This window comes from Muscardinus avellanarius, assembly GCF_963383645.1.
Source record: "Muscardinus avellanarius genome assembly, chromosome: 16".
NCBI lineage: Eukaryota > Metazoa > Chordata > Mammalia > Rodentia > Gliridae > Muscardinus > Muscardinus avellanarius.
In genome coordinates, this window is record NC_137802.1 from 20,941,395 (window position 1) to 20,964,127 (window position 22,733).

At 39.9% G+C, this 22,733-nt stretch overlaps 1 protein-coding gene across 1 annotated transcript in view; it reads right to left on the reverse strand.

Annotated features, from left to right (window-relative positions):
* RAP1GAP2 (RAP1 GTPase activating protein 2) overlaps positions 1-22,733 on the reverse strand; it is a gene marked incomplete at both ends in the record, with an annotated part of 286,135 nt that overhangs the window by 41,407 nt on the left and 221,995 nt on the right. Inside the window, 3 exons of the mRNA XM_080713983.1 lie at positions 7,854-7,937; positions 11,188-11,241; positions 12,435-12,513. Of these exons, the coding sequence (XP_080570109.1) occupies positions 7,854-7,937; positions 11,188-11,241; positions 12,435-12,513 (217 nt within the window). The remainder of the gene's footprint in view (positions 1-7,853; positions 7,938-11,187; positions 11,242-12,434; positions 12,514-22,733) is intronic.

Here is a 22,733-nt window from a genome sequence, read left to right on the forward strand (position 1 = left end):
TTATGAAGATATAATTCACATACTATTGTGAACTGCATGACATGAGAATTATATCTCAATAAAACTATTATAAAAATTTTAAACTCAACAGGAAAAAGAAAACCTTAATTAGAAAGTGGTTGAAGGACATGAACAGATATTTCACCTAAGAGTATATTCAGATGGCAAAAAAGCTCATGAAAAGATGTTCAACATCATTAACCATTAGATAAATGTAAATTAAAACCATAATGAAATAACACTATGCATCTATCAGAATTGATAAGATAATTTTAAAAAATAGTGACAACACCAAATCTGGCAAGGAGATAGAAAAACTGGATCATTCATATACAGATGGTGGAAGTGACCACTAGAGAAGAGTTCGGCAGTTTCTTACAAAACATACAATCACCATATGACTAGCAACTGTACACCTAGGCATTTATCCCAGAAAAATAAAATCTTAGGTTCAAATAAAACCAAAACATGTATGGAAATGTTCATAGTAGCCTTATTCATAATAGCCAAAAACTGGAAACACCCAGACAACCTTCAGTGGGTAAAAGGTTAAAAAAAAAAACAACTGGTGAGCAGGGCATGGTGGCGCACGCTTGTCATCCCCGCGCTTGGGAGGCTGAGACAGGAGGATCACATGGGTTCAAAGCCAGCCTCAGCTACTTAATGAGGCTTTCAGCAACTTAGTGAGACCCTGTTTCCAAATAAAATATAAGAAAGGTCTGGGAGTATAGCCCATAGGTAGAAAGCTTCTGGTTTCCACCCCCAGTACCACACACACAAAAAAAACCTGGTAACAGACACAACATGGAATACTATTAAGCAATATAAAGGAACAAACCAGTGACATGCTCAAGAACTTAGATTTATGCTACCAAACTGAAATAAGCAGCCCAAAAAGATATATGCTGTATGATTCCACTTATATAACAATTTGAAATAAAGTTTTTGAAATTGTAGGACAGATCAATGGTTGCCAGGGGTTGGGAACTAGAGAGAGGAAAGGGAAGAGGAGCAAGAGGCATAGTTATAAAAGTATATTATGAGGGAGACCTGGTGGTGGAATTCTTCTATTTCTTGACTATGGAACTTACATGTGGACAAGATGACATAAAATACACATACACACACACACACACACACACACATACACACACACACACACAGGAATCAATGAAAATTGGGGAAATATGAATAATGTTTATGGGTAGTATCATTGTCAATATCCTGGTTATGATATTGCTTTTATAAGACATGACCTTTGGAGGAAACTGGGTAAAAGGTACATGAGATCTCTATATTATTTCTTACAACTGTGAACCTATACATATCTACAACTAAAAAGTTTAATACTTTTTTTAAAAGGCAAAGCTGGAAACAGTAGCAAGCTCTGCAAAGTGCTAAGCTCTAAATCCTGACTAGTCCTGCTGAACCAACAAGGCCACCTTGCAGTGGCAGGATCTGCAAACAGCTGAAGACTCTGTAAACTTGCAAGGTCTGCAATAAATGGCTGCAATTTGTCCGGCCACTTCAAAGATAAAGTCTCTAATAGGTTTCTTTAACATCCTCCTCATGCCTGCTATTGGGGGGCAGGGGATGACAGGGATTGAACCCAGGGCCTTGCTCATGCCAAACAGAACTGAGCTACATCCCCAGCCCAACTTTTACTGCTTTAAGACAAATAGGAGCAGACTGCAAGTTCTAAGTCTTCAACAGGAAACCGCCTCTATCAGATTTCAATAATTGTATTTTTATTTTAATTTTATTTCTTTGTAGAACCATTTCCATTTCATGGCAAGTTATACTGATTTTCTAGTTAGAGTTGTGATCTAGAATTTAAAAGAAAATAAACACACTGGGGGCTAGGGTTGTAGCTCAATAGTAGAATACTTGCCTTGCATGTACAAAACCCTGAGTTAAATCCCGGCATCACCATAAATAAATAAATAAACAAATAAATACCTATTTATCTTTATAAAAGATAGTAGTATAGATGTGATAAAAAAATTGTGACAGGGGCCTATGGTGGAACAAATGTTATGATACAGATCTTAATGTGGTCGGTTAATATCTGAGGTTTAACAAACACAGCTCTCTAGCAAGGATCAGCAAACTATGGCCCCTGGGCCACGTCTGGTACATTTCCTGTTTTCATCAATAAAGCCTTACTGGCCCATAACCAGGCCAACTCATTTACATATTGTCTATGGCTGCTTTTATACAACAAAGGTGGAGTAGAGTGTTTGTGACAGAGACACCCACGGCCCAAGAAGTCCAAAATTATCTATTTTCTGGTCCTATACAAAAAAAAGTTGTATTTTTGTTTTGTTTTGTTTTGTTTTGTTGGTGGTACTGGAGGTGGAACCCAGAGGCTTTCTACCTCCGGGCTATACTCCCAGACCTTTTTTATATTTTATTTGGAAACAGGGTTGCACTAAGTTGCTGAAAGCCTCACTAAGTAGCTGAGGCTGGCTTCAAACCCGTGCGATCCTCCTGTCTCAGCCTCCCAAGTGCAGGGATTACAAGCGTGCGCCACCACACCCGGCTCTACATAAAAAGTTTGATGATCCCTGATATTGTAACTCTAGCCAAGCATCCTGGTCATGTTTGGTCATGTTTGATCTGATCCTGAAGCCTGAGAGCCACAGCTTCCAGGAAATCTGCATCTCATTTAGGAAAACAATCCAGTGCATGTTCTGGGAAATGCACCTCTACTCCAGGATTGAGACCCAGCTGGTATTATCAGCACTGTCATTATTTTTTGCTGGCCTTGAGCTTGGCCATGTACTCCAGGAAGGGGTCTTAGTCATTGCCATTAATATCCAAAGACCAGTATAGGGTTTTTATAAAACAAATGTTCATATTAAATGTCTCCCAGCTGTAGATTTGCAAAACAACCATCTGCCTAGTTTTTCCAAATAAGAATTTTGTCTTCCTGATTTTTTCCCCCTACAGTAGCATTAGGTACATAAACAACACAAAGACTCCTTCTCAGAGGTAGATGGTTAATGTTAGTAATTATAACTTTGCTGGAACATTGGATTATAATTACCTTAAGATCTGTTTTGGTAAAATTTGCAAGCAAAGAACTTTAATTGGGGGGTTATATTAGCCGAGCTGTGCAAAATAAAAAATGTAATATGTGGAAATAATTTGGGTGGCTACCTGAATAATCTCCCTTAAATCATAAGAATCATCAGTGTTGGTCTTTCGGATACTAAACTCTTCACATTATGTCTCTTATGGTCTAATAGCTTCAGATAAGGAAATCAGTTATTATATAGCCAAAAGCAACAACAAAAAAAGCCTGTCATGCAAAAAAAAAGCCACAGATAATATCAAAGAACCCCACTGACCTGCCATTAGCAGGGCCAAAATTTTAATTAATCCATAATTCACATAACAATTAGGATATTTATATAAGGTCACCATGCTAGGCTCTAGGATAATACAAAAATAAAAAGTTTGTGGAAAGTTCTTTTCATAGAACCTAAGTGAGGAGACATGAGTGTGTCTGGCTCATGACCATCCTGCTGGGACATTAATAAATGTTCATAATATAAAACAGGATATTAGAGTTTTGTGGTCCAATAAATAGGAAAATGAGGGGTCCAACAAAGTTATAGTTGTTGTTTTTTTTGTTTTGTTTTGTTTCTGTTTTTGTTTTTTGCAGGTCCTAACAGACTTTACTATTCTAGAATAGGGTAGCAGTTTGAACAAAAAACAATTATTCAGAATGCCCCACTCCATCACACAGACAGGTTATACTTATAGCCAAGGAGCAGAAAGTGTCTTACAGAAAAGGGCAGTGAGGTACAGAGGCTGCCAGATTGGTTATAGCTCACATCTATCTTGAACATGGTTTGGACAGTTGGCTGCTTGTGAATAGCTGGGCCTCAGCCCCTTCTACAAAGATTGGTGCTTGCATGTTCAGTAAGTAACAGCTCTCCACATATGGAAAAACTTTTAAGCCAAGCTTAAAATGTATGAGGGCAGCTTTAGGACATAATGAATACTTTAAATACTGGCTTCTCCCAGTCTGAGTCTCACTTTTCTCATTTCTGCTCAAGCCCACTGGTTCAAACCCATGTCTAATACATCACAGTGAGAAATCCAGGTAAAGATGGCAGAGCGGGTGCATATAATGATCTTTTTTGTCTTCCCAGATGCCAATAAAGACAATGAAGAAATTTCAAAATTAAAGTATGAGCCAGACATGGCGGTGTACACTTGTAAACGCAGAATTGGGGGGGGGGGCTGAAACAGGAGGATCACAGGTTGTGGCCAGCTTCAGCACTTAGCAAGACCTTCAGCAATTTACAGAGATCTTATTTCTTTTATTTTTTTATTCTTTTTTAAATTTTTTATTGGTGCACTGTATTCATATATCATAATGGGATAAAAAAAAAAACTTGTGTGGACATACATGCACACAACGCCCAGTTAGCCCCTACCCAATCCCCACCCCATACCCTCCCCATCCTCCTTCCCATGCTTGGCTTAGTGGTTGGCATCTAATATTATAGCAATTTATCCAAATTAACGATGACAATCTCACATAACAGATTCATTTGTCTGATATCAAGCTTTTAATGACTTAGAGATAACATTTCAATATTCCTTTTTGCTTTCTTTCTTACCAGAGGATATTTTTTCTTTTCTTTTAAGGTGAAACTATCATACATTTATTTATTATTTTTCAGAAAAAAATATATCCTAACATGAAATATGAACTCTAAATACCCAAAACAATCTCAGAAAAGAACAAAACTAGAAGATGTACATTTTCTGATTTCAAACCTTATAAAGCTACAGTAATTGATACAGTGTAGTACTGCTATAAAGGCAGATATATAAACCAGTGGAGTAAAATAAAAAGCCTAGAAATAAATTCTTCCATATATGGTCAAGTTATTTTTGACAAGGTTTCCAAGAAGATTTGGTGAAGGAAATAAACTTTTCACTATTGTTGAAAAATAATAATTACATGAAAAAAGAATAAAATTGGACCCTTACCTAACACCATATACAAATATTAACTCAAAATAGATAAAAGACCTAAATGTAAATCTTAAGACTATAAACTTTTAGAAGAGAACCTGGGTCATAAAATTTCACAACATTGAAATTGGCAGTGATTTCTTGGATATGATTTCAAAGGCACAGGCAACAAAAGAATAAACAAACAAACTTCCTAAAAAATAAAAAAGTATTGTACATCCAAAGACAATGTAAACAGAGTTAAAAGTTATGATAGAATGGGATAAAATATTTCCAAATGCTATATCTGAAGGTATATTAATATTCCAAATAGAAATCCTAAAAATTAGCAACAATAAAAGCAAACAAAACAATTCAGAAATAGGTAAAAGACTAAAATAAATAATGAATCTCCAAAGATAACCAATCTTAGTTGTCTGCTGGATGGAAAATCTTGTTTTTCTGGTTCTGGTGTGTGTTACCTATTTCTTCTTTGTAGTTAATCTCTTTGAGTATTTTCTCTAGCACTGGTTTTGAAGACATAAATTCCATCAGTTTCTGTTTGTCATGGAAGCTTCTTATTTCCCCATCTAATTTGGTAGCTAGTTTTGCTGGGTAGGAAATTTTTGGCTGGGAGTTGTTTTCTTTCAGAGTTTGGAATATGTTACTCCAAGCCCTTCTGGCTTTCATGACTTGGTTTGGGAAGTCTGGAGTGATTCTAATTGGTTTGCCTCTGAATGTCACTTGGCCTTTTGTTTTTGTTGCCTTTAAGATTCTCTGCTTGGCTTTCACATTGGTCTTTTTGACAATTATGTGGTGTGGGGAATCTCTTCTCTGATCCTATCTAAAGGGAGTTCTATAAGTTTTCTGGACCTGTGTATTGACCTCTTGCTTGATGCTTGGTAAATTTTCTGCTATTATTTCTTTGAAGAGATTATTGATCTCTTTGGTTTCACCTTCTTTTCCCTCCTCTATTCTGATTATTCTTAGGTTAGCTCTCTTAAAATGGGCCTATATTTCTTCAATGTCAGATTCCTACTGTCTTATTTTTTTTCTAAGTTATAAATTATGCATCTTCTAGGAGCGAGATTCTATTCTCCATGTGGTCTAATAGATTATTTGTACTTTGAATTGAGGCCTTTATCTCAATGATTGCATCCTTTATTTCTTTGAGACTCTCCCTAAATTCTTTTCAAAGGTCCTCTATTATTTCTACAGTTATATTCCTGATTTGATCTTCTGGAGATCTCTGAATTTCTGTGTTATCAGGTTCTGATAATATGGGATTGTGGGCATTCATTGCTCTATTGTTGTTCCTCTTTCCCATGATTTCAGAAGTTTGTGCCTTCCCTAGGTCACTACGACTTCACTTAGAGTGTTCTGTATTTCGAGTCTGTGGTATTCTCAGCTGCCACTACTCCTTTACTGGGTTGTATCACAAAGTCTCAGACCCAGGGAGTTAATCAAGGCTGTGCGAGACCGGTGCCGGGCTTGGTGTTTTCCCACGGGGAACTGTGACTAGGGTGTGGTTGGTATCTCTGCCACCACTACTCCTTCACTGGGTGGGATTGCAAAATCTCAAACCCAAGGAGATTATCAAAGCTGCGCAAGTCCCTGGGAGTACAATACAGGGATTTCTCCTTTAGGGGCCGCAATTTCACTCACGGTTATTGTGTGCACTGATCAGGAGCTGTCGCAGGGTGCAGTGAACTCGCTGTCGCTGCTGGCAATATGGTGCTACTGCCATGCCCTCGGCCGTGAGGCTGGTGCTGCTGGCAATATGGTACTGCTGCCACGCCCTCAGCCTTGAGGCTGGCATATTTCTTTTCTGGTTTTGAGTTCCGTTCTGAGTCCCTGGAAGGCGTGATGAGCTTGGTCACTGGGAGTTTTAGACGTTCTTTGCGCTGAATGAACTGCTTAATTACACCCAAATGATCCGCAGCTGCTCACTTCAGCTCCTTGTTTACCTTTTCTCTCTGGAGCCTGGTGCTGTGAGGGAAGATGGTGCCAGCACAGCTCGGCCACTGCATTGCGGGCTTGATTTCTTTTCTGATCTCTGGTTGTTCTTCTAGTCTTTTTTTCTCTGTCCCATGTGTTTACATTTTTTATTTCTCTGTTGCTGGTGTTTTCTGGCTATGAAAAGTGCTGATTTTGTGGCAATAGAGATCAAGTTTTAGCAGGACTCGTAAATGCTACTTTTCTCGGTCACCATCTTCCCAGAAGTCCAGTTGTTGTTGTTGTTTTTACCTTGAGGGTTCTCAGAGCCTTTTAAATGTCCCTACATCACAGACATTCCTTTCCCATGTTCTTTGCTCACAGAAAACTTCTTCAGACCAGCATCTCATGAAATCACACTTTGAGAAATACTGTGGCCAGCTAGCCCCAAAGCCCCACCTGCATGCTACAGGGACTCTGACCTGCCATGGTGGGGAGAGCCATGTTGCTTACCTGCCTGACTTTCTGGTAAATGACCACCAGCAGTGGTGTGCTGGTAAATTCTTACAAGTGGATTTCACAACTGGCTCTCAAAAGGAAGAACTAGAAACCCTGGTGTTCACCAATTTTGCTTGATTTTTCTTGTGACTGACAGAAATATATAAAATATATAAAAACATAAGTTGAAAACAGCCAGAAAAAAATGAACTTTTCTGTATGAAAACCTACACTACCATTTAAAAGACTTACAGGTCTTTTTGTAAGGAGTAGACTATCTTGAGGATTCTGCCACCTCCAGTCCAATTCATACTTTAAATGTGATAAATGTATTCAGAATGTTTTAGAAACTTAGTGTAGGGCCCCTGTGCTTAGGGTGGGGGAAATAGAGTCCTCAATGAGAAGCCAGAGATATAAGACCAGTATGGATTCATGGTGCTTACCTGCCCAGCCTTTTGATAAATGACCCCAAATTTGAATGTGTTGTTAACATCATGTTCATCATAGGACACAATCATTTGAGAGGCCTGTAAAGTGTGAAAAAAGAAAAAAATCAAGATCATTGGTTAATATGGTGACAAGTGAAAAGGTAAAAGGAAGGGGGAGGACCCATTTTGGTAGATAATGTGGCCCTGGTGAGAGATCCAGAGAGGAAGAGAAAACTAATAAGCAGGCAGTTGGGATGCAGTACCAAAGGACCTAGCCAGCTCCAAGCACCTGCTACCCCCAGAATTAACCAAACTGCAATTACATCATCCATTCTGTTCTCTTTCAGAGGTACCAGCCACTGCTTGGACACTTAAGTGGAACTCAGGGAACTGACTTTACCCCAGTATTTCATTTGTGGTGTAAAAACCAGAACCCCAAAACCTGTCAGCAAGGACAGCTCTAGTTCTAATTCTAGACCTTCCAAAGAACGTTCTCAGCAATATAATTTTGAACAAATCACTGCTCCTCTCCAGACTTCAACCTCTTTATCCATAAAATGAATGGTCTCTATGGAAGTACACATACACACTAATAAGATGCAAAAAGATAAAGAAAAACCTAACCCTTGGTTCTAATTTTCAATTTTGCCTCATCGAGCTGCTATCTGGGGTCAGTTACATGAAATTCTAGTTCTGAATCTGCTGCTTTTACCCATATAGCTTTGAGGAAGACTCTTCACATCTCTGCACTTGAGCTTCCTCCCTCTTAAAAGGAAATGTGTAGTTATGAAGACCCAATGAGACCTAGTACATAAAGTTTTAAGCACAGAGCAGCTCTCATCACCACCACCACCATCACCACCACCACCTTCATTATCACCATCACCAGCACCATTATCATCATTACCACTATCATGCTTTATATAACCCTCCAGAAAGATCAGAGCTGAATCAACTTGTTGGGAGAGAGGAATATTTGGATGCTACTGGATACTCTATGCAATATGAAGAAGATATTATTGATATGTCATATTAGGGCAAGAACAACCCAGGCAAATTTTGCTAGCTGGAACAAATAGCCCATGTTAGGTTGCCATTCACTGCATATCTCTTTGAGGCTCTCAGTTACCTGAGGAAATGGACACTAAGCCTCCTCAGGATGAGCCCCGCTGCCAAACCCTAGAGGGAGCCTTCTACCCCTGCCTAGGATGAGTCAAAGCCAAGGAGAGGCACAAGGTCATGGAGACCTTCCAAGAATGTTCTAAACTCTGAATTTTAAACACACACACATACACATACCCCCCCACACACACACCTCTTAGCCAGACCTACATCCCAGCCAGACTTCAGCAATCTTTCAAATACAGAAAACATGAAAATACAGCTGTTCTTCCATTATTACCAAGGCCAGAAGCTTTCTTTTTTTTTTTTTTTTTTTTTTTTTGGTGGTACTGGGGTTCCTGGAAGCCCTTCTTCCTCCGGGCTATACTCCCAGACCTATTTTATATTTTAGAAACAGGGTCTCTTACGCCAGCGCGGCTGGCTTCGAACCTGCGCGATCCTCCTGTCTCCGCCTCCCAAGCGCGGGGATTACACGCATGCGCCCCCACGCCCGGCCAGGCCAGAAGCTTTCTTAAGTTTAGCAAGAATTATGTAAATGATGTAAATGCACATCCTCAAGCTCTCACAATGGATGTGATTTTGATAACAAAAATTGTCAAACCTGTGGTTCAGTTAGGCCTTTATGACTGGGTTTTAGTATGTGGTTAAACCTCTCTAATTCAACTTTAATCATAAAGGAAGGTCAGTCTGAATGACAGAAAATGCTCAGTGGAGCACAGCACATTACTGGTAAGTGCCTACAGGCATTAAAAGGGCTAACAAGTAACCTCTGGAAAAGCGCTGTGTGTGGAAGAGGACTCTGCTGCTCTGGCCTGCAGATGGGCAGGCTAATGCTTCCTTCTATGAGTAGAATGCCCAGCTGTGAACAATTAAGGCATTTCTTCCAAGCGGTTCTGAATGTATGGCCAGGATGGGGATCTCTCTTCCCAGATTTTGTGTGTGTGTGTGTGTGTGTGTGTGTGTGTGTGTGTGTGTGTGTGCGCGCGCGCGATCGCGTGTGCCTGCTGTATTGGGATTGAACCCAGGGGCATTCTGCCTTCAAGCCACATCCTCAGCCCTATTTTATTCTTTATTTTGAAACAGGATCTCGCTAAGTTGCAGAGGGCCTCAATAAGTAGCTAAGGCTACCCTCAAACCTGTGATCCTCCTTTCTCAGCCTCCCAAGCACCGAGATTACAAGCATGCACTACCACACCCAACTCCAAACAGATATTTCATCTCCTGGCTCCTTGTAGTCAGACTTGGGCCTCAGGGAATGGATAGGCATGACCCTAGAAAGCCTTGGCTACCACTACGGTGGCCACCACAGAAGCTCAGAGAATAGCTCTGCTTCCATTTTCTTCCTCCAGACTGTGGGACTTAAGAAGAAACAGTCTTTTCCTGTGGCAAATTTTAAGAAATTCTCTGTCCATGGATGATTTAAGACCTGTCAAGCCATAATTGCTTTTAAGTGGGTTTGTTGGTTTGTTTTTATTGCTCTTCCACTCAAACCCCTATATTATAACTGGGGTCAATATCAGGCCAATCCTAAGGACAATGATACCAAAGAAACAGACAATTTATTAACTAAGCCAGCAGATGCTTGTAAAGTCTCAGATCTGCAGTGTTCAAACATGGGCAATAGAGAGCAAAGACCTGGTCTTTCACTTCCTCAGGGTATTCTGTATCCTCCACCCCTTCATGATGGCAGAATGAATTTGCAGCAGTCCCCAGCTACAGGGAGAATCATGAAACGCCTCAGCACTGGCGACAGAGAAGCTTAAACATCTCTACTCTCTAGCCAGGCATGGTGGTACATGCTTGTAAACCTAGTACTTGGGTGGCTGAGACAGGAGGATCACAGGTTTAGAGCCAGCCTCAGCAACTTAATAAGAACATCTTCAACTTAGAAAGACCCTGTTTTAAAATAAATAACATAGGGTTAGAGGTGTAGCACAGAGGTATAATGCCCCTGGGTTCAATCCCCAATACCAGAAAAACAAAAAATATTTAAAAAAAAATAAAAACTGCTACCCTCTGCCACCTTCATAGAGGCTAGGGACCTACTGGGCTGGGCTGGAGACCCAGGTATGCTTGAGGTGGGTTCCAGTGAACCAGTCTGTGAGAGGGTACACAGGGAGAGACACAGATGTGGGGGTTTATTATGGAGCCCCACAAAACCCAACCACGATGAAGAGAGCTCCCCACATCTACACCAAGCTGCCCAAGGGAGCATGAAGGTTCTTACCTTGGGGTACAGAACAGGGTTGAACTTCAGCCCCATGACATCATCACAGAAAGCCTGAGTAGAGAGAAACACAGAGTTTGTGGAGTGCAGCCAGCACCCTGCACCCATGGGAAGGCAGAACACATGGGGTTGGGAGGTGGGGTCCAATTTTGGCTCTGCAGTTTGCTACTGTGTGTCCCAGGCCAGTTCCCTGTCTGGGTTTTTTTTTTTTTTTTTTTTTTTGATGAAGTAAGGGGAAGAACAGGATATAATCTGAGACTTAGCTTTATTCTAACCTACAGACAAGGCCAAAAGCTGGCATGGTCATATGCACCTGGAATCCCAGTACTTGGGAAGCAGGACCTTCAACAAACAGAACCTTGTTTCAAAATTTAAAAAAAATAATAATAAAATAGGAAAGGGAATATATCTCAGAGGAAAAACATCCCTGGGTTTGATCTTCAGTGGCACAAAACCTTAAAAAATAATAAAAATTTAAAAATACAAGATCGCAGCAGAACATGGTGGTGCATGCTTATAATCCCAGTACTTAGGAGGCTAAGACAGGAGGATCACAGATTTGAAGCCAGCTACTTAGTGAGGCTTTCTGCAACTTAGTGAGACTCTGTTTCAAAAATAAAGAATAAAAATGGGGGTGGAGGTGTTGCTCGAAGGTAGAACCCTCCCCCCAGGGTTAATCCCCAGTACCACATACATACACACACAAAAAGACCAAAACATTATCTACTCTCCAATTTCCACCAAAGGTATTAGGCACAATTATGCCAGGATTCTGTTCCCACGTGAGGGTCCAACTTAACCCATCCAGCCACCCTTCTCACCCTACTTTGCTGACTTGGTTTCCAAGCTCCCTGTATTCCCAAACAGCAATATGGGCCCCTCTGCCAAATGACCATCCTCACTCAAGGTGGTGTGGAGTCTGGAGCATCCTTCAACCTGGTTCAGGCCTCTCCTCCTCTGTGAAGGCCCCCTGGTCTCCCTTCCCAACTCCTCCTCTGAAGTCTTCTAGCCATCCCCACTGTCAGCCCCCACCTTTCCATTTCTCTGGTCTACCTGGGGCACCCATGGTCTCATGGGTGAGATGGGAGGGGTGGGAAGATGAAGGCAGCTGCCAAAAGTCCCCTACTCTCATTCATGCCTAAAAAGAAAAGTGGCCTCCCCCTCCCCAAGGGCAGAGCCTGTGTCTGCACTCCCAGGGGCTAGCTCTGGAATGAAGAGATGTCCTTCTCTCCAGGGCTGATTCTCACCTTTGCAATCTGAGGGACGCTGGGCAATTTGCTCAGTCCAGCCAAGGGGATCCGTTCATGCACCGTCTTCAGTTTGGACCTACACACATGGAAGAGGGTGAGACAAGTGCAACCACAAGAAACAGAATCAATAAGGATGGTGGCTGGGGTCACGACAGCAGGGGGACTCAATCCAGGTGTCCCAGGATCTTGCCTCATTTCACCCAATCCATGTTCGGGGCACCACACTCAAATGTTGGGAAAATGGGAACGCGGGGAGGTGGATAATTCAAAGAGCATGCCTGGGAAAGCTGTCTGCCTCTGAAATACAGGAAATGCAATTAGCCCCACCTTCAAGATCACCTTTCTTTTTTTTTTTGGTTGGTTCCTGGGCTTTCTGTGTTCTCCAAAAGAACTGGGCCCAGTTCTGGGTAACATATTGATTTTGACATGCAAATGATCCTGTATAAAAAAATATAATCTAATATTGGAAAATCTGGATTTACTCAAAATATAAGTGGGATGGAGTCTGCTTTATAAAGAGATTCATCATAAAACTCTAAATTTAGCCAGCTCCCCTGATTCATTTAGCACATTATAAAAGTGTTGGATTTTACTGAATGCTTTTGGGCATCTGCTGAGATAATCATATGGTTTTCTTTTTTTAATTATTTACTTTCACTGGTGCGTTAGAGTCTCATATTATAGTCTTACATCATAATGTAGCTCATAGTGGTAGTGACACACATGCACACAGCACTCAGCTTTTCCCCAGCCCCCTCCCCTTCCCCCCACTTTCCCATACAGGGTATTGAGACTGGCATTGGTAGTCTCACATATGTGTACAATGTCAATAGAAGAGATTCCTTTACTGATCCTCCCTCTCCTCTCCCCCTTTCCTCCCAGGCTCCACTGAAGTTTTTCTTTATTATCTAAAGGATAATGGTATCCTGAATACTCCCTAGCATTCAATATTGGAGAAAGCATGCTTACTCGTTTTAATCTTTCTTCTCTTTTTTTACAAGTGCATTTAGAACTACACATTTCTCTGTAAGTACCACTTTAACTGCATCCCACACGTGATAGGTAGTATTTTTACGGTCACGTAATTCTAAATATTTTGTCAGTTCTTTTGTGATTTTCTCTTTAACCCAAGAGTTATTTAAGAGTTTGTTTTTTAAAAAAATTCCAAATACAATTTTTTCCTTCAACATTTCACTATTGACATTCACTATTGTCTTCTCTTCAGAAATATAATCTATATGAGCCGGGCGTGGTGGCGCACGCTTGTAATCCCCGCGCTTGGGAGGCAGAGACAGGAGGATCGCGCAGGTTCGAAGCCAGCCGCGCGCGCTGGCTTAGGAGACCCTGTTTCCAAATAAAAAATGTAAAAATAGGTCTGGGAGTGTAGCCCGAAGGTAGAAGGGCTTCCGGGAACCCCAGTACCACCAAAAAAAAAAAAAGAAAGAAATATAATCTATATGATATTATTTAAAATTTGTTGACTTAACATATGGACCTTTATTCTTTTTCACATTCCATGTGGGCTTGAAAAGGATGTATTTTTTTCTTTTGTAGAGAACAGAGATATATAAGATCAACTTTTCTCAAGTCTGTATCTGCACAATTTTTGTCTGCTTGATCTACTTTTTCTGAGAAATGCTAGCAAAATTTCCTTTTATAACTGAAGATTTATCTACTTCTCCCTACATTCCTGTTAGTTTGGGCATTTTTCCCCCCCTGTATGGAGCCAGGAAGCATTATTCCTCCAAGAGATACCCCCAGCCCTATTTTTCATTCTTTATTTTGAAACAGGGTCTCACTGAGTTGCAGAAGGCCTCATGAAGTAGCTGAGGCTGTCTGAAATGTGATCCTCCTGTCTCAGCCTCCCAAATGCTGGGATTACAAGCGTGCACCACCAAGCCTGGCCTATTTTTTATTTTGAAACAGAGTCTCACTGAGTTTCTGTGGCTGGTCTTGAATCTACAATACTCATGTAGCAGCCTCCTAAGTACTGGTATTATGGGTATGTGCCACCACCTTCAGCATATAGCTACATTTTTAGATTTAATTTGATAGTCTGGTATCTTTGTAGGCTAATTTAATCCATTTATAGTTATTGCAACTACTATCATATTTGAAATTATTTCTAATCTATCATTTTATATTTTCTAGTCCCGTGGCATTTTTTTCCTTTTCTGACTTTAACTGCATAAAGTTATGGGCATTTTTTGTTTTGTTTTGTTATTCTCTTCCCACTGTTAGTTTGGGAGCTATAAATTTTATTTCTCTCAATGTACATATTTATTTTTCAAATAAAATTTTAAATTGTTTTACCTCCCTAAGAGGGAGGTAAAGGAAAAATAACAAAATGCTTTATACATTGAACTCTCCCCTTCTTCATATCCTTGCTACTTTTATATGTAAATTTAGTTCAAGCCTCCTTGAACTAAAAAAAATCACTTCTTTCTTCTAGTCTTTAGTTAAATTTATCAACATATTTTAATCTATTTCTTATTAATTTTTTATTTTTATTATTTATTTTTAACAATTTTTATTGAACATAAATAGTATACATTTAAACTATATTTGGTGCCCTCTCTCCCCTGCCCCCGTATTCCCTTCCCCCTCCCACCAATGGTTGTCCAGGTTAACCATGTATTATTCATAATTTTACACATGTTCAGGTGTAGACCCTCATTAATCAAGATCAGCCTTCCTCCTCTCCTATCTTTCCATTCAAACTTAGCTAGTATTTCCCCTCCATTATCTGGAGTCCCACTGGTATCCTTTGTGTTTCCTAGTTTGGGCATATTAGAGGAAACCTATGTATCTTCTCCTTCTGTGTTTGGCTGATCTCACTTAACATAATGTTCTCTAGGGCTTTCCATCTTCTTGCAAATGATATAATTTTGTTCTTCTTTATGGCTGAATAGAATTCCATTGTGTGTATTTCCCACAGTTTTGCTATCCATTCATCTGTTGATGGTGATCTGGGTTGGTTCCATATTTTGGCTATTACAAATTGTGCTGCTATGAACATAGGTATGCATATGTTGCTGTATTTCTCTGAATTCAACCCCTTTGGAAAGATACCCAGGAGTGGTATAGCTGGATCATATGGTGGATCTATTCCCACCTTTCTTAGGAATCTCCACACAGATCTCCATAGTGGTTGAACTAGTTTGCATTCCCACCAACAGTGTAATAGAGTTCCTCTTTCCCCACATCCTCGCCAGCATTTGTTGTTGTTTGATTTCTTCATGCTTGCCACTCTAACTGGGGTTAGAAGGAATCTCAGTGTAGTTTTGATTTGCATCTCCCTGATGGCCAGTGATGAAGAACATCTTTTCATGTATCTATTGGCCCTTTGTATCTCTTCTTTTGTGAAGTGTCTTTTTAGTTCATTTGCCCATTTCTTGATTGGGTTGTTTGTTTTACGAGTGTGGAGTCTTTTGAGCTCTTTGTATATTCTGGATATTAGCCCCCTATCAGAGTGGTGGCTGGTAAAGATCCTTTCCCATTCTGTAGGCTTCCTCTTTAGGTTATTGATAGTTTCCTTTGATGAGAAGAAACTTCTTAGTTAGATGCTATCCCACTTGTTTATTCTTGCTTTAATTTCCTGAGCTTTGGAGGTTTTGTTGAGAAAGTTACTGCCTGTGCCAATATGTTGTAGTGTTGAACCTATGCTCTCCTCTACTAACTTCACAGTCTCAGGTCTAATTTCTAAGTCTTTGATCCATCTTGAGTTGATTCCTGTTTGGTGAGATATAGGGGTTTAGATTCATCTTTTTACAAATGGTTAGCCAGTTCTCCCAGCACCACTTATTGAAAAGGCTGTCTTTTCTCCAGTGTATGTGTTTGGCCCCTTTGTCAAAGATTAATTGACTAAAGATGTGTGGGTTTGTTTCTGTATCTTCTATTCTAATCCACTGGTCAGTATATCTGTTTTTGTGCCAGTACCATGCTATTTTTATTACTATTGCTCTATAGTATAGTTTGAAGTCTGGGATTGTGATGCCCCCTGCATGTTTCTTATTGTTTGAGAATTGCTTTGGCTATTCTAGGTCTTTTCTTTCTCCATATGAAGCTCATGAATGATTTTTCTAGGTCTATGAAGAATGTCACTGGTATTTTAATGGGAATTGCATTGAACCTATAGATCAGTTTTGGCAGAATGGCCATTTTGATGATATTTATTCTGCCTATCCATGAGCACGGGAGATCTTTCCATCTTCCAAGGCCTTCTTCAATTTCTTTCTTTAATGTTTTGTAGTATTTGTTGTAGAGGTCTTTTACATCTTGGGTTAGGTTTATTCCTAGGTATTTTATTGGTTTTGAGGTTATAGTGAATGGAATTGTTTTCTTTGTTTCTTTCATTATGGATTCGTTGTTGGCATATAGAAAAGCCACTTTAGGTTGATTTTGTAACCTGCGACTTTGCTGAATTTGTCGATCAGCTCCAGAAGTCTTTTGGTTGAGTTCTTTGGGTCTTCCAGATAAAGGATCATGTCATCTGCGAATAAGGATAATTTTAATTCCTCTCTTCCTATGTGAATTCCTTTGATTTCCTTCTCTTGTCTGATTGCTGCAGCAAGAGTCTCAAGGACTATATTGAAAAGGAGTGTTGATAGTGGGCATCCTTGTCTTGTTCCTGACTGTAGCGGAAATTCTTGCAGTTTTTCCCCATTCAACATAATGTTGGTGTAAACCCAAAGCCTTAATGATGTTGAAGTATGTTCCTTCTATCCCAGTTTTCTGCAGTATTTTTAACATAAATGGGTGTTGAATTTTGTCGAATACTTTTTCAGCATCTATTGCTATGACAATGTGGTTTTTGTTCTTGGTTCTATTTATGTGGTGAATTTGCATATGTTGAACCAGCCTTGTTTTTCTGGGATGAAACCAACTTGGTCATGATATATTATTCTCTTGATATAGTTTTGAATGTGGATGGCTAGTATTTTGTTTAGAAATTTTGCATCTATGTTCATTAAGGATATTGGTCTGTAGTTTTCCTTTCTTGAGGTGTCTTTATTTGGTTTGGGGATTAAGGTGATATACTGGCCTCATAGAAGGAATTTGGGAGAGTTCCATCTCTTTCAATTTCCCGGAACATGTTATGAAGTATTGGTATTAGTTGTTCACTGAAGGTTTTGTAGAATTCAGCTGGAAACCCATCTGGGCCTGGGCTTTTCTTTGTTGGGAAGAATTTTTATTACCATTTCTATTTCTTTGGCTGCTATTGGTTGGTTTAGGCTTGCTATGTCCTCTTGGTTGAGTGTAGGAAGGTTAACTGTGCTTAGAAATCTATCAATTTCTTCCATGTTTTCAAGTCTATTGGAGTATAAATTTTTAAAGTAGTTTCTGATAAGCTTTTGAATTTCTTCACTACCTGTGGTGATATCTCCTTTTTCATTTCTAATTTTGATAATTTGAGTTGATTCTCTTTTTCATTTGGTTAGGTTGGCCAGGGGTTTATCAATTCTATTAATCTTTTCAAAGAACCAACTTTTTGTTTTATTGATTCTTTGAATTATTTTTTGTTCTCTATTTCATTTATTTCTGCTCTAATTTTAATGATTTCTTGCCTTCTGCTGGCTTTGGGAATAGACTGTTGCAGTCTTCCTAGGTCCTTGAGTTGTGTCATTAGGTTCTTTACTTGGTGGTTCTCTGTCCTTCTTATGTGGGCACTCAGTGCAATAAACTCTCCTCTTAATACTGCCTTCATGGTGTCCCATAGATTTTGGTAGGTTGTGTCTCTGTTTTCGTTTGTTTCCATAAATTTCTTTATTTCTTCCCTAATTTCTGCTCTTACCCATTCATCATTCAATAGTGTATCATTCATTCTCCATGAATTTGAATACTTTCTTTTGAGTTTCCTGTTGTTGATTTCTACTTTTATTCCATTGTGGTCTGAAAAGATGCAAGGAATTATATTACATTTTTTTAATTTGCTGGTATTTTCTTTGTGTCCCAGGAAGTGATCTATTTTGGAGAAGGTTCCATGGGCTGCTGAGAAGAAAGTGTATTCTGTGGTTCCTGGTTGAAATAATCTGAAAATGTCTATTAGGTCCATTTGTTTTATGGTTTCCTTTAGTTCTAAAGCGTCTTTACTCATCTTTTGCCTTGAAGATCGATCCAGTGGTGTGAGAAGTGTATTAAAGTCTCCCAGAATTATTGTATTTGGGTCTACTTGGGATCTTATGTCCAGAAGGGTTTGTTTTACAAATGTGGTTGCACCCACATTTGGGGCATAAATATTTACTATCATTATATCTTCCTGGTGTATTGTTCCTTTTAATAAAAGGAAGTGCCCTGATTTGTCTCTTCTGATGTGTTTTAAAGTCTGTTTTGTTGGATATCAGGGTTGCTACCCCTGCTCTTTTTTGGTCACCGTTGGCATGGTATCTTTTTCCATCCTTTCACTTTCAGCCTGTGAATGTCTTTGGCTGTGAGGTGAGTTTCTTGCAGACAGCATATATTTGTATTATGTTTCCTAATCCACATTGCCAGTCTATGTCTTTTGATTGGTGAGTTAAGTCCTTTGACATTAAGAGATATTATTGAAATATAATTTTTGTTTTCTGCCATTTTGTGTTCTGTCTACTCTTGGGTGGTGTGATCTTTCTTCTTTACTGAAATGGCCCACTTATTAACTTCCTCTCTTCTCTGATTCTGAAGTCTGCTTCTTTTTTCTTCCTTATGGTTTATTTCTTTAAGAATTTTCTCTAGTGTTGGCTTTGAATTCATGATTTTTTTGAGATTCTGTTTATCCTGAAAGACTTTCATTTCACCATTGATCTTGAATAGTAGTTTTGCTGGATAGATTAGTTTGGGCTGGAAGTTATTTTCTTCCAGGGTCTGAATCACACTGTACCAGTCTCTCCTAGCATTCATGACCTGTGTTTTATAGTCTGGGGTGATTCTTATTGTTTTGCCTTTATATGTCACCCGTCCTTTTGTTCTCACTGCATTTAAGATTCCTTCTTTAGCCTCTATATTGGTCATTTTGGTTATTATGTGGCGTGGAGTGGTCTTTCTTTGGTCCTGTCTCAGTGGAGTTCTGTATGCCTCCTGGACTTGATGGTCCAAGTCTCTTTCCATATTTGGAAAATTCTCTGACATTATTTCCTTGAAGATATTACAGATGCCCTTGGTCTGTACCTCTATCCCTTCTTCAATGCCTATTATCCGTAAATTAGGATGCTTCATATTATCCCATAATTGCTGGATGTTTAGGTTTTGTTGCTGTAAAGATTTCTGTATATCGCTGACTGTATTTTCAGTTTGGGATGTACTATCTTCTAATATTGATATTCTGTTTTCCATTTCATCTAATCTTCCAGAATTTCTTTCTATTGCTATCTTCATTTCACTTATTGCCTCTTTCATTTCATTCCAGACCTCTTTCTTATTCTTTTTTAGGGTTTCTAACTCACCTTTAACCTCCTCTAGACTTGTTTTAAATCCTTTCATCATATTGAACATCAAGATTCTGAACTCCCCTTCTTGCATTTCTAGTAGGTCAGTATTCGTGATTTCTGCTGTCTCTTCATAATTCCTGGTTCTCATATTTATAGCGCTCTCTGTCCTGTTTTTCTGATTTCTACCCATCGTTCGTGAGTATTATGCTTAGTCCAATCTTAATATTAGGAGTTTAGGGGTATCAGCAAGTCAGCAGAGCCTTTCCAGTGTTGAGGGTGGGTGATGTGGGAGGAGCTGGGGTGATGGGTAAAGGAGTCGGATTAGGTAGAGGATATGTTTAGGTTGAGAAAGACTTTAAGTATGATAAGGTAATATCTTGCTAGGAGTGAGAGAGAGTTAAGTAGTAGGACTCTTGTCGTTAGTAGAGTAATTATGGATATATGAAATACTTTGAGTATTAAACCAGGAGGTATATTATGGGGAAAAGTTTTGGGGGAGAAAAGTATGTAGGTTAGTGTGGGAAGGTTTGTAAATAGGGGTGATGGAAGGAGCAGACAAACATAAAAAAAAAATCCACACAAGATACCAAGACTATTATGTAATCCAAGAAAAAGAAAGGAAAAACCAATCAAAGGAGGAGAATGAAAAAAGGAAGAAAGAGGAAAAAAGAACAAGAATAAAATAAAAGGAACTAGCAGCTGTGTGAAATCAGAAAATAAGGCAAACTATCAAATATATATATAAAAAAACAAGTTAAAGTAAAAGAAGTGTGGGTTAAGAAAAAAATATAAAACAACAATAACCATACCAAAAAAAGCACTGTAAAAGCAAAATAAAACAAAACATTCACATTAAAAGTAAAACAAACAGTCTTACTTATTTATGAATATGGGGTCAGGTCCATATAATATGTGCATATCTGATTGCTTTGGTAGCTTTCAGAATATAATCCAATGTCTCTTAGTTTTCTTTGTACTCTATTTTTATCTTCTTAGGTCACTCTGGGTGTTTGGACACCTTTCTCTCCTTTAACTGCTTTGGGTTTATGTGTCCGGATGTCTGGTTTCACTGTTATTTGATTCTGTACAATTCACAGGTTCTATGAAATTCCAACCTATAGTCAGCACCTCTGCACTCACCACCCTAGACTCCTGCCTGTGCTTTCCTACAGCAGGGGTGGAGGATGTCTAAAGTATAATTGGAACCTCCCCCTGAGGTCCTGTGCAGATATTGTGTCTCGATGGATTTTCCTGTGTCTCTGGAAATTCCAACTGGGCTAGCCGGTGTGGTCCCAAGATGTACCCTGGGCAAAGGGATGCCAGTTCCTGGATGCCCACACTTACTGCCAGAGCTCTGCCTATTCCCAGAGTGCAGGCTGGGTGCGCTGCTATTACTGGACCTAGGTGTGAGTGGATGCAGCTGCCTATTGCTGCTGCTATGCTCTTCCAAGATGTATTGAGCTGTGTTCTCTATTAGAACTAAGCATCGGGCTACCGGGCAGGTGGGAACTCCCAGTGGTGAGCCAGAGGTGCAGGATAGGTGCTCAAGGGTCCGGGTGCACAGGCAGTGCGTGGTGTCCAACAATGATCTCTGCCTCCCGCGGGACGTAGAAGCTGGGGGGTGGGGGGCGAGGAGATTTCCGGGGCACACAGAGCTTTCGCTGCCTGGAAGGCAGGCTCTGGCAAGGTGGCGGGAGCTAGACACACAAGGCAGGCTCCAATTTAAGGGTGATGGTGGTGCAGGAACTGACTACTAGCAGGGGACCGGGGCGCAGACAGGGTGCGCGAGGACAGTCCTGGGTTCTGAGGCGTGGGACAGATGCCCCAGGCAGTGCTGGGGTTGGGGCTGGGGCACACACTAGGACCCACACTTTCCGTGGACACACTCAGGTACCTGGCTTCCTTGGTTCAGGCTTCCGTGGGAGTCTCTGTGCTGTTGTGATCCAGTCGCTGGTGAGCACACAGAATTCTGACGTGGGTGCTGCTCGCTGCTTAAGATGAGGTCCTATGTCCGTTTTCAGTCCCGGATTATCTTGCCACAGTAATTTCAGGCAGGCAGCCCGCCGGCGGGTGTTCCAATTGTATCTGCAGCAGGCCCGATGTCCGATCTTTGTTCTTCTTCTTCGAGTTCAGGGTTCTGCCGAGGTACCTGGATCTGTTTTGGTTCCTGGTATGTATTTATTTTGTTGATTAAGACACTGCTTTCTAAGTATTTGAACTTTATTTGTTTCAGCTACTGAGAAGTGCTGTGTCCCCCAGTCACCATTTTGAAAAAGCCCTTATTAATTTTTAATTGTATCTTTTCTTCTGGGTTCTCGTCTGGCTGAAGTACATCCTTTAGTAATTCTTTCAGGAAGATTATGAGTAGTACACTGCTTGTTTGTTTCTTTCTTTCTTTGAAAACAGTTTTAGTTTGTCTATGCTAATAGTTTTTCTGGGTGTAGAATTTCAGGTTAAGAGGGTTTCCTTCTTCTTTCTTTCTCCTTGCTTGCTTTCGACACTCTAAAGATACTGTTCCATTGTCTTCCAACAACTATTACAGCTGAGAAGAAATCTGTTCTCAACCTAGTTGTCACTTACCTCAAATATAATCTGGCTTTATCCTCAAGTAACCGTAAAATATTTTTTAATCTTTGATTCCTGATGCTTCTGATGTCTAGAAGTATTGTTCTATTTTAAAACTGTGCTCAGCAGTAGGTTGGTGCTTTCTTCAATTCTGAAATATTCTCAGTGATTACCTCAGGATATTTGCTCACTAATCTCTATTCTTTCCTTCTAGAACCCCTTTGAGAAATTCTAAGCCAGCTCAGTCTTAATATCTCATTTTTATATACTTAATCTCTTTATCTGTGATCCATTCTAGATGAATTCCTTGGGACAAGGAATTCAAACT